The following is a 14,019-nucleotide window of genomic DNA, read 5'->3' on the forward strand; positions in this document are numbered from 1 at the left end:
ATAGGAAGGTTAGTTAGGGATTGGAATAACGTGCCAAGGGAGACGTTCAATAAATTTCCAATTTCTTTGAAATCATTTAAGAAATGGCTATGAAAACAACAGATAGGGTATCTGCCACCTGGGCGGCTTCCCTAAATGCAGATCAGTATTGATTGATTGATTGATCCGGGAGATAGTGGGTTCGAGTCCCACTGTCCGCAGCCCTGAAGATGGTTTTCCGTGGTTTCCTATTTTCACACCAGGCAAATGCTGGGACTTACGTTAGTTAAGGCCAGGGTCGCTTCCTTCCAAATCCTAGGCCTTTCTTTTCCCATCGTCGCCTTAAGGCCTATCTGTGTCGGTGCGACCTAAAGCATCTTCCAAAAGAAACAAACGAAGAGAGTTTGGCCTTCCTTATTGCCACTGTTGCTTCTTGTTATGATGTAGAAACGTAGTTTTATTAGGCACATTTCCTTCCCTCATCCTGCTCATTGAAAACTCCTTTGAAGTATAACGATCGTCCGCCCCCGCCCCCGACTTTTCGGAACATTTTACAATTCTCGACTCTACTGAGAGCGGAGGGTCTCTAGTTTTCTTTCTATGCATTCGCGGGAACAATTATAAATAATTTTGAGTTCCTGGAAAATGCCGGCTTTCTTCGCTTTATATGTGTATTTCTTTGATGAGACAACCCACAAACAAGTCCTTTCTCTTATATCATTAATTAACGACGTCCAGAGTAATCTCCTTGCTCCACTCCATTTCTGACTATAAATTGTAGTAAAGCGCAGAGAGAACGACACATGTGCGCGTACTGTATTTGAGCTTATAGCGAAGAGAATGAGTATGGCGGAGTGTTGTAACTATAAACTTACTTCGCGAGAAACACGTCGTTTTCGTCTTCTGGCTATCTGTTGACATGGAAAGTGCATGGAAGTTGCCGAATCTGTGCCGACGTATCACTAACAACGAATTGAGTTGCCATGTTAAAAGTGTTAACATCAACATTCTGAATTAACCTGCAGAGTCAATTGGAAGACACAATCACAATATACATGTCAATTGTAACATGTTAAATTTAACATGTTGGTGTTAAATGTTAATCAGTGGAGACCGGCCTTACATTTTGACCTTTTCTTTCTAATGCTCTGAGTTATGACAGCAGTTAATATGTTAAATAGGAGCGTTCTAAGCGAATCACCTTGTAAAACTCCTTTTGTTTGTTCTATTGGATCTGATATATCAAAATTGTCATCTATTTTTATGAAATTTTTGTTCAGAATGTTCCTTAAAATCCTCGTGATATGATTTTTCCCAGTGAGTTTTTCCAGTTTGTCGATTGCTATGTTTCCATTTACGAGGTCGAAGGCCTCAGTGTAGTCTATAAAGACAGCGTGTAGTTTACCTCTGTGGAATTTTAATGCATTTTCTATATCCCCTTGTAAACATTTTACTTTTGAGAGTGGATTTACCCTTCATGGATCTAAATTGCTCTTCCGGTATTGATTCTTCAACCAAGCTGTATAGAAGTTTTGTTATAGGGCTAGTCAATATTTTTAGGGCAACACATTCGAGAGCTATTCCACGATATGCGTTTTGATATATAATATCTCCTTTCCCTTTGTACAAAATTTTAAGGCTAAAAAGTCTCCAGTTATGAGGTATTCCCCCTTACTGTATGCATTCATTGTATAGGTCTGTCCATATTTTCTTGAGGTGTCTTGCTGTACCTTTAAGAGTTTCGTAGTAAATTCCGTCTGGACCACAAGCCTTTTTGTTATTCGTTGTGTTTATTATATGTTCAACTTCTTCTTCCATAAAAGGATTGAAGTTAATTTTTGGATACTCGTCTTCATTTAGCTCTTCTCGTCGATTTTATTTTACCCGCAAGACTTTGCTGAAATGTTCTTTCCATATTTTAATCGAGATGTTCCTCGGAAAATGTGGTTGTTTGAACAGTAATTCTTTGTATCATTGTTGTTCTGCCACTTCTGTTTGTTTTTGCTCTCCCTTGTCTTGAAATATGTCTTTTGATTTTCTGATTGTTGTTTTATAATTACTTCTTGCGTCATTCTATTTTCGTAAGGGTTTCTTTTGGAGTTATTCTCGCGCATCTCAATGGCTTCAGCGTGTCTTTCCTAACTTTATAGCAGTTGTGATTAAACCAGGGTTTCGCTTTTCGATGTTGTTAATTGTTATATATGACGATATGCTGACACCGTACATTTTTCTAAATTGGCAATGGCATTATCTATATTGCCTTCACAATTTCTTTCTGTGATTGCATCTGTGTCCATTTCAGCTAATCTAATTTCGTCAACTCTCCTCCCCCCTCTTGTTTTTTTCTTTTTCATTTTCAGTCTTTTGCAACTCTTCCAGTTTTACGATAGTGTCCACTGGTAGGTGTTTCCTTGCGGCTGTATTTGATATTACCTACCTTCTGTTGCGTTGCCCTTACATTGCTGAAGACTAGACCTTTCGTGCTGCAACCATTTACATATATATATGTTTGTGTGTTTTAGAGTCTCTTTCATTTACCATTATCAAGCTTTCGTTTTCTAAATACGGTACTCGACTATGTTCTCCGATTTCTTTTGGCTAATGTCAACTCTGCAGTTTAAATATCCCATTAATATGGTTCTTTCGTTACGATGTATCATATTTATTGCTGTGGCCAGCTCATCGGTGATATTATCTTCTTTTTTATATTGGGGATGAAAGTAGACAGCGATTATTATGCATAGTTTTGTTTTTACCATTAGAATGGCATCGTTTTCCATCATGACGGTAATGGGGACAGTCTAGCTTTTAATAGCAAGGTTATACCGCCTTTAGGTCTGCCACGTAAACTTTGTGTTGCGTGAGAACGTATGGAGTAAAAGTTTTTGATGTTCCATTATACGGTGAGGAATGTTTCATTTAAGATGACTACATCATATGGTTGGAATAATTTTTCTGATATCAAATCCAGGTCGTTTTTTAAACCTTCAATGTTCCAACGTAGTGTCTTTAATAAATCTGGGGTGCAATTTTTATTAATTTTTGGGGTATCATTTTGTTTTTTGTTTTTTTATGAAATACGACTAATTATTATTAGGATAAGTACGCACAATGTGCATACGACTAATGTTATTGTACGGTATACATTCTTCTATATCCCTTTCATTCCTCTTTAATTCAGAATAAAGAAGATTGAAGGATACTGTCGAATAGTCTGAGAGACCCTTAAAATAACAAATCATCATCATCATCATTATTACGACTATCAATTCGTTACCGCACCTTTTACCTGATTAATTAAATTGTGTCCTGATGGGTTGTCTGTTAATGAAGAAGTATTGTTTCCTATTGTGAAATGAATTTCCAATGTCAGATATCATGGAGAAAATAGTCCTTTGTATGTCAGTCTTTATTCTGTGTTTCATGTTATAATTAAAATGTTTTTTAATGTAATGCTGTTTGCGTCTAAAATATCACTGTGATTCATACAAAATGAAAAAAATGATTTCTAAGTTACGTCTTCATTATTGACAACGGCACCGAAGGAAGTGAAAAAGTATTAAAGTGTACCGTCTAGGAATAGCCATATTGAAGCCATGATAGTCGAGAAAAGCGGTTACGGTGGAAATAGGCATTGTAGATAATGAGACTAAAATATAATAATTTATTATTTTAGTGTATTACAGTCGTATGATTTGGCCTTTTGGATGTGGAATACTTGTGTATTGTGTTAAGAGTGATTTCTGTGAATGTTATCATGGATCTTGGATGTTTGTCACTGATTTTGATTTATCATGTACGAGAAGCGAGGTTGTACAAAGGCAGTAAACTGTCACTTGGGCGATGTAACCGTGATTAATTTAGAAGTCAGTGTTTCTTGTTGAACATGAGAACGAGTGTTGGGCACAGTGGATATTTACTATTCATGATTGACATCGGTGAGTTCTTACATTTGAAGAGGTATTAGGACTTGTTTGATGTCCTCACTCCCATTTGGTTATGTGTCTTAATCGAACCTCTACTTATGATATTGCTTTATTTATCACATAGGAAAATGGAAATACATCGAACGTATCGGGTGTGGAGTTGTAGAAACTAAAATAATTACATCGGATTCTGGATTTGGCCGTCAGTGCAAGATTCGATGATAACACAGCTGTGTTATCCTGTTATTTCCCCAGGTAAGAACAGTTTTGTTTACCAGGGTTGACAGTCCATTAGTTGGGACATATTGTACCTATATTAATATATTGCACTACCTGTCTGATGCAGAAGGACTGTCCTTAATTTGTGTTAGGTTATTTCCTCTTTATGTTGACAGTATTGTTTTATCTGTCCATAATACAGTGCTCCATTAATAGCCTAATTTACTCGACCAGAATCTTGGTCATCGGTTGGAATTTTCGTACTGTTTATATAGATGGTGATGGTGTTGTAGGCCTATAGCCTACATTAATTGTGAGTTATAGATTTTTGAAAGCGATTGTATGGAGATGGAATTGTAATAGAAATGTCAGATAAGGTTTTATTATATGATAATGAAATGACTGTCTTGCAAGCAGTCTTATTTGCTGCATTGTATGTGATAGGGCAGGAGTATAATTGTGGTTATAGGCAAATATGCTGCACATCATATTGCGATACTGCCAACACGGGAAAATATTGGAGTTACTTTTTCTTTGAAGCTAATTTTAGGGTGCTTTTAAGAGTGTAATTCTCCTTTTCACATGTTGAGACGATGTACAGAAAAGATTCATTTATAAAGAAAGCAGTTATGTCATTCCGTGTTTAGGGTACTAGCCCTTTTATTCTCTTAGTTATAGGCCTAATTTTGGTACTTTTCTATGTAGACCTCGTGCATTTAGTACTGGTACTGTATATTTCTGAGGTAAATTTAGTTGATGACATATATAATATTAGGTTTATTAAGCATTTGAGATAAATGGCATGATCTTAAACAAGATTGGTAGACAGTTGGACAGTGGATGCCACTTTAAAGTGGTTCTCATGTAGGGCAAGAGGTTTTGGGCTTTATTTAGGTTTGTGTAAATTCATTACTATTGATCTGCTTATAAGCGAGACATAAGGTGTTGGACTTCATTCAGGAGTATGCATGTATAAATTATTTTACTATTAAGAGGCAAGTAGCTTCTGACGTGACAGTAGAGCACTACGTATCATTGGGACCCACCCTGCTAGTGTTTTATCACAAGATCATTAAGCAGCCACCTAAACCTTGAACTAATGGTTGTAGTGCAATTATTAATTATTTAGTTGTGTGTTTCCCTCAATGACAATTTGAAAAGTTGCATATAGTTTTTCTAGCTGACAGCTGTTTACTGTCGAGGCCAGCAACATCTGTATCCTATTGCTCCTGTACTTTTATAGTTGTAGCTGTATTCTATTAATTGAGTGACTTGTTGTGAGAACAGAATTGCTAGATTTGGATAAAGGTCTTCTGCAGCATGAACATAAACTTTGAATGTGCAATATGTTTTAGTACTTGTTTCTCTATTAAATTTGGAATACTAATACAGGTGTAAGATTACTTTGAGTGATTTTTCTAATTCATGTTTGAGAAAAATATTAACTTATAGTGTCCAAAATATGAAGCATTGTCAATTGATGAAAAATATCTTTGCTGTCAGGGATTTGAGATAGTAGATTCTCAGATATACAGGGTGTTTCAAAAAAGACTGACCCCATTTCCCAAAATGTATATCTATTAAGGTAAATGTGTTACATTTATCATACTAATAATCATAATAATAATGATGATATGGTTTCCAGAGAGGCCTGGTGCAGGTCTTTCGATTTGACGCCATATAGGCGACCTGCGCGTCTGTGTGGATGGGGCCCTATCTAAAATGAAATTTAATGCTGAATACGTCACAATCACCAACCCCCTGGGCCATATGAATTAACTAATGAAAATTCAAATCCCCAACCAGACCGGGAATCAAACCCCTTGAAACAAAGGCCAGATTGCTACCATTTAGCCATGGAGCCGGACATTAAATAAAATTACATACTATTATATAAGTCTAAGTTTCACTCACCAAAATTACAAAATTTGAATGTTCCCTCCAATTGCTGCATGGATGACATCAATGCGAGGGACGAATTCATCCTGAATGCAGCTGAGAGTGTCTTGTCATAGACTGCACCATGGCTGTGATTCTGGTCCTGAGCTTGTTCAAGTCGGTGCGTAATGGTAGAACATAAAGTAGTTCTTTTGATATATCTTTGTAAGAAGTCGCGTGGTGTGATCTCTGGAGATCATGGGAGCCAAAAATGTAGTGTCAGTTCGCTGGAACCTGTGTATCCAATATTTATGAAATTCTTGAGAACGACGAATGCTTTTTGGCAGTGGTTGTTCTGAAATCAGGTTATTTTTAATATACCGTGTGTTCGGAATGTTTTCTTTCTATTTTTCCTTTTTATTTTCCCACATACCAAGCTCGATAGCTGCAGTTGCTTAAGTAAGGCCAGTATCCAGTATTGCAAGAGACTATCCAGTTGTAACAAAATGTTTTAATGTGTATTCAACAAATAATTTTAAGACATATAGCAATTTTAACAGATTGTAAATGTATTTATACAGAGACTAACTAATGGCATTGTATTTTAAATATTAAAATAAGGTTTTGAAGATTCAAATTCAACAAATAGTCAGATATTTTTCAATAAGACGACGTAATATATAAACGCTTGATATTTCGGAGGTTTTTTTAAAGTTTATTATGGATAAGTTTGTTAACGGCAAACCATAAGTGTAAGTTCTAGAACAATGTTACCAATTTAACCTTGTAAGAATATTTATAGCTGAAGATGTTCAAAATATGTATGAAACATGTCCTATGTTTTAACAATTAAGCAATAAAATAAGGATGAGATCCTAATTTTATAATTGCTTTTAATGTATTGAATAGGTGGAAATCAAAGTTTTATTGTTCTCCTTTTAACAGTATCCAGTAATCGGTAGATAGTAGGTTTGAACCCTACTGTTGGCAGCCCTGAAGATGGTTTTCCAAGGTTTCCCATTTTCACATCAGCAAATGCTGGGGCTGTACCTTAATTAAGGCCATGGCCATTTCCTTTCCATTCCTAGACCTTTCCTATCCCATCGTCGCTGTAAGACCTATCTGTGTCTGTGCGATGTTAAAAAAAAAATTTAAAAAGTTATGTATTTACCCACGTTGCAAATTGTAGGTGAATTCATCCTCTGGGGAACCTTAACCTTTTGACGAGTGCACCTAAGGACAGTGAATATAGTGCGCACGGCATGGCCGTTTGGTCCCACATGAGGGAGCACGGCATTTGTCGTTTTAGGTTAGTACTAAGAACTTAATTGCTTATTGACATAATATGACATCTGGCGGCATTTTTTTTTGGAACTTTTTCAGTTAATCAAATGGTGTCGCTGTAAAAATCCTAGTTCTGTATGGTGGTGGTCTCTCACGGAAATGCATATACTCCCTACAGTGTAAGAGTTTGGCGCGCCGTTAGCCTACAGGTTACAGTAATGTTACGATTGCCGCCAATGTGGATAGATGTTTGTGCTCTTCATAGCTATAAACACTTTTAGTTTTTGTAAATATAACTGTGAATATTTCTTCGTTTGTAAATTGCAAGTGATGCTATGGAGTTTCTGGACACAAGTGATATTATAGATGAACTAAATAGAGATATTAGTGAAGGTTTTTAAAAAGTTTTGAAATGACAGTGTTTTATTGATCCAAAATGTCTTTTCATGTGTCTCAAAGTCTCTCAAAGTTGTAATAAATAAGCTTATTGTATTTTTTTTTAAAATTTCTTACTCCCCGGAAGTTGTTTACCTGTCAAATACGTACTCGGAACCAGCCGGCATTATTGCATGCCATATGACATGCGCACTCATCAAAAGGTTAACCAAACCTTTCACCAAACTTATTCAAATGACACTTGCTGTATATAAGGGGGTCGGAAACAGCGTGAACTGGGTATGAATGTTAGAGGGTTGGTCATACTGATAAATAATTAGAAAAAAATTAGATATCTCACACTTTTAGTCATTTTATCTCTTGCTGAAGTTAGTCAATCATGTCAATTCGTGGGCTAATTTACATGTACTTTGCAAAGCGGTGTTGCTAAATAAATAATGGAAACCAATTTGAAGAGTAACAACATGGATTTAAAAGAAATAGGTTTTTTTTTCACTTGGGCAGTTAATGGCAAAGTTTTGGGAAAAAGAGAAGGACTTGATAAGTGTTTTTGGATTTGGAAAAAGCATATGACAGTTTGGAGAGGAAAAGTATGGGAATGCTCAAAAAACATAACGTCCCAGAATCGCTAATTAAAAATGTTCAGATGTTGTATGTGGGTTGTGAAAGTAATCTGCAAGTAAGAGATGGAAGATCTCAGTGGTTTAAAACAAGAGGTGTCCAACCGAGAGTTCTCCTTCCCCATTGCTCTTAATTCCACTCATGGATACTATTATAAAAGAACTGAAAATATTAGATAATAAGATCTCAATGCATTTGTTTTTACTAATGATGTTGAGATGGATGTTCAGAAGAGATTGGATTTTTGGAACACCAAGTTTAAGAATATAAATTAACTGTGGGCAAGAGCAAAATAGTGGTAATGCAAGTTAGCAGGACAAATACACCTTATAACCTCACCCTAGAGGGAGAGAAGATCAAATGTGTGATTAGCCTACCTTTAAATATCTGGGGAGTACAATATCAAATGATAGAAGTGCCAAGAATGAGGTTTAAACAGAGTGCAAAATGTATCAAAATTCTTTCATCAAGTATGGAATATAAAGGGAGTTCTTCAGAGGGTTAAACAGACCATGTTTAAAACTTCATCTCCTGCCCTGAAAAGTTGCATAATTCATAAATGAGAAGAAAGTCAAATGGAAGCTTGTGAAATGAAGTTCCTTAGATCAGCTCTACAGAAAACAAGGAAAGACAGAATTAGAAATGATCAGGTATGAAGAGACCTGCAGGTTAGCCTGACCATGGAAGAAAGGCTGTGTTGCAAGGTTGAAGTGGATAGGACAGGACAAGTGGATACAGCCGACTCAAATACTAAGGCAGTATTTTGAGAAGATTGTTTTGGGATGAAGACCAATTGGTTGCCCTAGAAAAAAAGGTGGTTAATCCAGGTTATCTGTGTTGGTGTGACGTAAAGCAAATTGTAAGAAAAAGATATGACGACGATGGGATAAGAACAGGCTTGGGTTGAAAAGGAAGTGACCTTGGCCTTAATTAAGGCACAGCCTTGCCTGGTGGTGTGAAAATGAGAAACAACAGAAAACCATCTTCAGGGCTGCCGACAGTGGTTCGAATCCATTATCTCCTTATTGCAAGCTCACAGTTGCACGACCCTAACCGCCGGGCAACCCCTAAATATAGATTAGTGGTGACTGACTGATATATTAGACTGTATTCCCCACCCTGGACATACACTTCTTCAGCCTATTCATCTTGTACTTTATTCTTTATTCTTATGATAAACATAAATCATTGTCCATAACTTTTAAGACTCCCGTTATTAGGCTTTTTTGTGATAATCAGCAGATGCAAGCACAGGAAATTATACTAACCATTTAACCAGGGAGACTCTCACTCATACCGGTTCTCTTTGTGCTTGCAGCAAATTGCTTTTTGTATGCAAGAAGAGGAATTAAGCCAAGACAAGCATGCTAACATCGGAGCTGGGCAAGCTGGCCAGGGTCATTATCCATGGAGAATGTGGTTGCACGTTACTACTACTAGTACTGCTCTGCTCATGTGTAGTAGCCTCTGCTGCATACATTCACACTGTGTTTTGGAAGTTTATATACTTATTTCCTCGGAAATTAACTCCTTCTGAGATGTGAAACTTGCGCAGTATGTGTCAAATTTCATAAACATCCTGCATATGATATGGACTTGCTTTATGGTTAACCTTGAATTAATCGCTGTCGGACAGTATAATCATTTTATCAGTTTGAGCTGTGTGTTCATCATTTCATTTGACCTTTGTCAAGATTGCTCATTTTTGATAATCTCATTCTATTGAACCCCCTAGATCAGCTTTATTTTTTCTTTTACTGTGGTTGCTCTAAGTAAGAATATTTTGCATCATGTTTCTACTTGTAAATTTTTTATTCAGCTTTAAAGGGATGTAGGATAAGAAGTAGAATTTTTGAAATTGTTTATCTCTGTAATATACTGCCCTGGTATATTATGCGGTTGATTTTTTAATGTTTCAGCAATAAAATGGATGGGATACAAGATGAAGATCGTAAACGACGGCTGCGTGAACTGGAAGAAAAGATCCAAGATCCCCGAAGCATTGCCAATGTGGATTGCCTTCTGGTGAGTTGTCATTCTTTGTACACTACCTTATTCTTGACAGAAGTAAATCTGAAAGGTTAATCAATCTGAGCCAGACTGAGTGACTCAGACGGTTGAGGCGCTGGCCTTCTGATCCCATCTTGGCAGGTTTGATCCTGGCTCATACGTGGTATTTGAAGGTGCTCAAATACGTTAGCCTCGTGTCGGTAGATTTACTGGTACATAAAAGAACTCCTACGGGACTAAATTCTGGCACTTCGTCTCCAAAACCTGTAAAAAAGTAGTTAGTTGGATGTAACGCCAATAACATTATCATTATTTATCAGTCTGAAGGGTTTTTCAAAACCAAATTAAACTCCATGAGCAAATTGCTGTTCCTATTCATTTCCTTTTTTTTACTTTTTGCCGTCCCTAACGCTCCAGAGCGCTCGAATATTGTTACCCGCCTGCCGTGATGAACGCTCCAAAGCGCTCGTCCTACTCACGTTCATTAGAAGTGTGTTAACAGAAATATTGAAGGGTCTTATGCAACCATACTGTATTCCCTTGACTCAGCAAGCTGTCAGGATCTAGTTGACAGCATTTCCTGTGTATATTTCCCAAGCAGACCTACTTTATAAACATAGTCTTTAGTTAGAGATTATTCTTGTTCAAGTTCACACCATGTCGTCTAATCGTGGAGTTGTGTCGAAAGGTTCAGATTTGTGAATGATGGTGCACTGAAACAAAAAACCAGTAAAGGCAATGATGAAATATAAATTGTGTGTCCCCCGTGCTGTCATAAATTACAAGAGACATATGGGTGGCGTGGACATCAGTGATCAGAAAAGAGAATGTTACAGGATTGGGTGATCGTCTAAAAAATGGTGGAAATATATTTTTTCATTTTGAGATCAATGTTTGCGTTGTGAACCAAGGTTCTTAAACACTACTAAAGGTTGGGCCCAACGCGAGCCGAGCTGCTATTGGTTAACGAAATGACGTCACAGTAGGAGCAAAGCAGCCGAGCCCAGAGCGCGCGAATCAATAGGAATCTCATAATATCAGCAAACATTACAGTTTCTCAGAACTAATTGCAGACCAGACATAAAGATTACTGCTGTTATAAGATTGAAAAGGAGTACAGCGTAGTAACTTTTCATTATTTCCATTACGAATAAGGCGTAAATGTAACGTGACGGCACACTGACCAACGCTTGAAATTTATTAACATTTCCATGTTCCTCTATTTAGTTTGAGGAAGGTTATGCGCTTTCAAATATGTAAATATAAATATTTAGAGATATGAACCTACAACCTGTTTTCTAGTCTCTGACCGGGTCAGGGATGTAATGAATGGTCCATATATAGGCTATTATTACAATGGGGTCGCCACTCACAAAGTGATTTATTAATGACTTATAAATGCTATGAAATGATAATGGAGAGTGTTGCTGGAATGAAACAAGACAGGGAAAACCGGAGTACCTGGAGGAAAAACTGTCCCGCCTCCGCTTTGACCAGCACAAATCTCACATGGAGTGACCGGGATTTGAACCACGGTATCCAGTGGTGAGAAGCCGACGCGCTGCCGTCTGAGCCACGGAGGCTCCGCATACACAGTCTACTTTTAAAAAATTAAACAATAAGAAAGAACAGGAAAAACACTTCATTAGAACACAGTCCTACCTGTGAGATTAGATGCCATGAAGTGGTTGCTTTTGAAGATGAAATCCACTGTCGTGCCTTTCACTGATGAGCTGCTATGGATTTTTCAGTTCTTGTCCGAATGTTCATTTGTCGTATGCATATATATATTCTCGTTCAAGCATACATTGTTAATATTTCTGGTGGTACAGCGGGGAATTTACTGCTAATTATTTGACACACTTTGCGTATAATATTAGGTATGCGTCACAGTTCAGCTCGTCCGTGAATGTCCCTGAAAATTAACTCAAATTCCTTTATTTGGTTTACCATTGTAACGATGGAACGAGTAGACCTCACAGAGATAACATTTCTATCCATCCCACAGAGGCTATACCAGAAGAAATGGAAAGCATTTCCCCGGTGGGACTTCGCAACGACCTGTCATATTTTCTATCACGGTCGGCGATGTAGCCGGTGAGGTACCGAAATCCCTCTGCTGAACAATCAGGTGTCGCTGTAGATTGCTGTGAATCTTTTTTGCTTTACGTCGCACCGACACATATAGGTCTTATGACGACGATGGGACATGAAAGGCCTAGGAATGGGAAGGAAGCGTCCGTGGCCTTAATTAGGCATAAGGTACAGCCCCAGCATGTGCCTGATGTGAAAATGGGAAACCACGGAAAACCATCTTCAAGGCTGCCAACAGTGGGGCTCGAACCCACTATCTTCCGAATATTGGATACTGGCTGCACTTAAGCGACTGCAGCTATTGAGCTCGGTCGGTGAATCATTAACGGCACAGTTTTCTATCGCAATGATACTGTACAATAAACACATACATTTCATTCCAGCTACTATTACGCTGTTCACGCAACCAACGAAAAGAAAATAAGTGCACCTTACTGCACGAAACACAGCAACTTAACAGAGATCTCACAGAAACGAACTCCGACACACACACTACGCAAAATACAGTAGGCCACTATATAAACCAACAGCAATATACGGAAAGAAATTACGTATAGTTATTACGTGGAAATCCTTTCTTTATAAGACAACGAAATAACGAAACAACGAAATGAGAAGATACACGTGCGGTTGTATGCTACACAGTCACGGTGCTCCTGTGATGACGTCACGAGCAGGACGAGGGAAAACTAACCTCTACTGCGCAACCAATGTGGGCCACCCGTGGTTGTGAACATTCTTTGTGATATGAGTAACCGACCAGCTCTCACAGCTTATGGAAACAGACAGCTGAACTTCCAGCGCAACTTGGTGCAACAGCTGATCGGGAACTTCAAGTCTCGCAAACATACCGGCAGGTAAAGAATTTTACCCATCGGCTGTATCACATAATTATTTCATTCTCTTGCGAAGATACCTGGTCGTCCAAAAGTGTGTGTTTTGTGTTTACAATTGAAATCTACCAGTGTGCAGGACTGTTGCAATTTAAAGAACTCTGTCAGAAAACACTGTAAATAGGGCCGGGCATCAGCCCTTAAATAGGAATGGCAAAGGATTTAAAAAAAAAAGAAATCATCCACACTCCCATGGGCAAGCATTAAGAGGGCTTAAGACAAGTAGATTACAGAATTGGCAATTCTGAGTGATTCCTCAAGTCCCTGTCTTTCTCTCTCTCTCTGGAAATTTCAAGTGCTTGTTTCATAGTTTCACCATTCCATACCTGCCCCTTTTTCTGAATCCGGCCCCTAGCGTGCTTCCTGCCAGTGCGCGTGACCCGGATCTGGCCCGCGTTGCCATGCCATTTCTAAGCAGTCAGTGTGAGCTCAGCTCTTGACGAAGACAGATCGTATGTCGTACGCACCTTGAGTAGTAGTTGCGTGATATATTTTCGCTCATCGTGCAATTTTCTGCCATGCATTTAATGAAAATGTAAGAAATAACATTGAATACAAAAATCAAGTAAGGCAGTCACTTCAGGTTGTTAACACTTCCTTGCAAGAATTCCCTACTTTCGTACATTTCCTGATTCTCATCATCACTATCTAAAGGCAATTCCTTGTCCATGCAACTGTTGTACTCTGTCCTCAGCTACTAGTTTCATTTTACAGTAGGT

General features: G+C 38.0%; 1 protein-coding gene across 1 annotated transcript in view; it reads left to right on the forward strand.

Annotated features, from left to right (window-relative positions):
- The first annotated feature begins 3,445 nt into the window (after positions 1-3,445).
- Rok (Rho kinase) overlaps positions 3,446-14,019 on the forward strand; it is a 387,800-nt gene continuing 377,226 nt past the window's right edge. Inside the window, exons 1-3 of the mRNA XM_068227374.1 lie at positions 3,446-3,917; positions 4,030-4,160; positions 10,223-10,328. Of these exons, the coding sequence (XP_068083475.1) occupies positions 10,230-10,328 (99 nt within the window). The 5' untranslated portion in view covers positions 3,446-3,917; positions 4,030-4,160; positions 10,223-10,229. The remainder of the gene's footprint in view (positions 3,918-4,029; positions 4,161-10,222; positions 10,329-14,019) is intronic.

The sequence above is a fragment of the Anabrus simplex genome, chromosome 4 (assembly GCF_040414725.1).
Source record: "Anabrus simplex isolate iqAnaSimp1 chromosome 4, ASM4041472v1, whole genome shotgun sequence".
Lineage (NCBI taxonomy): Eukaryota > Metazoa > Arthropoda > Insecta > Orthoptera > Tettigoniidae > Anabrus > Anabrus simplex.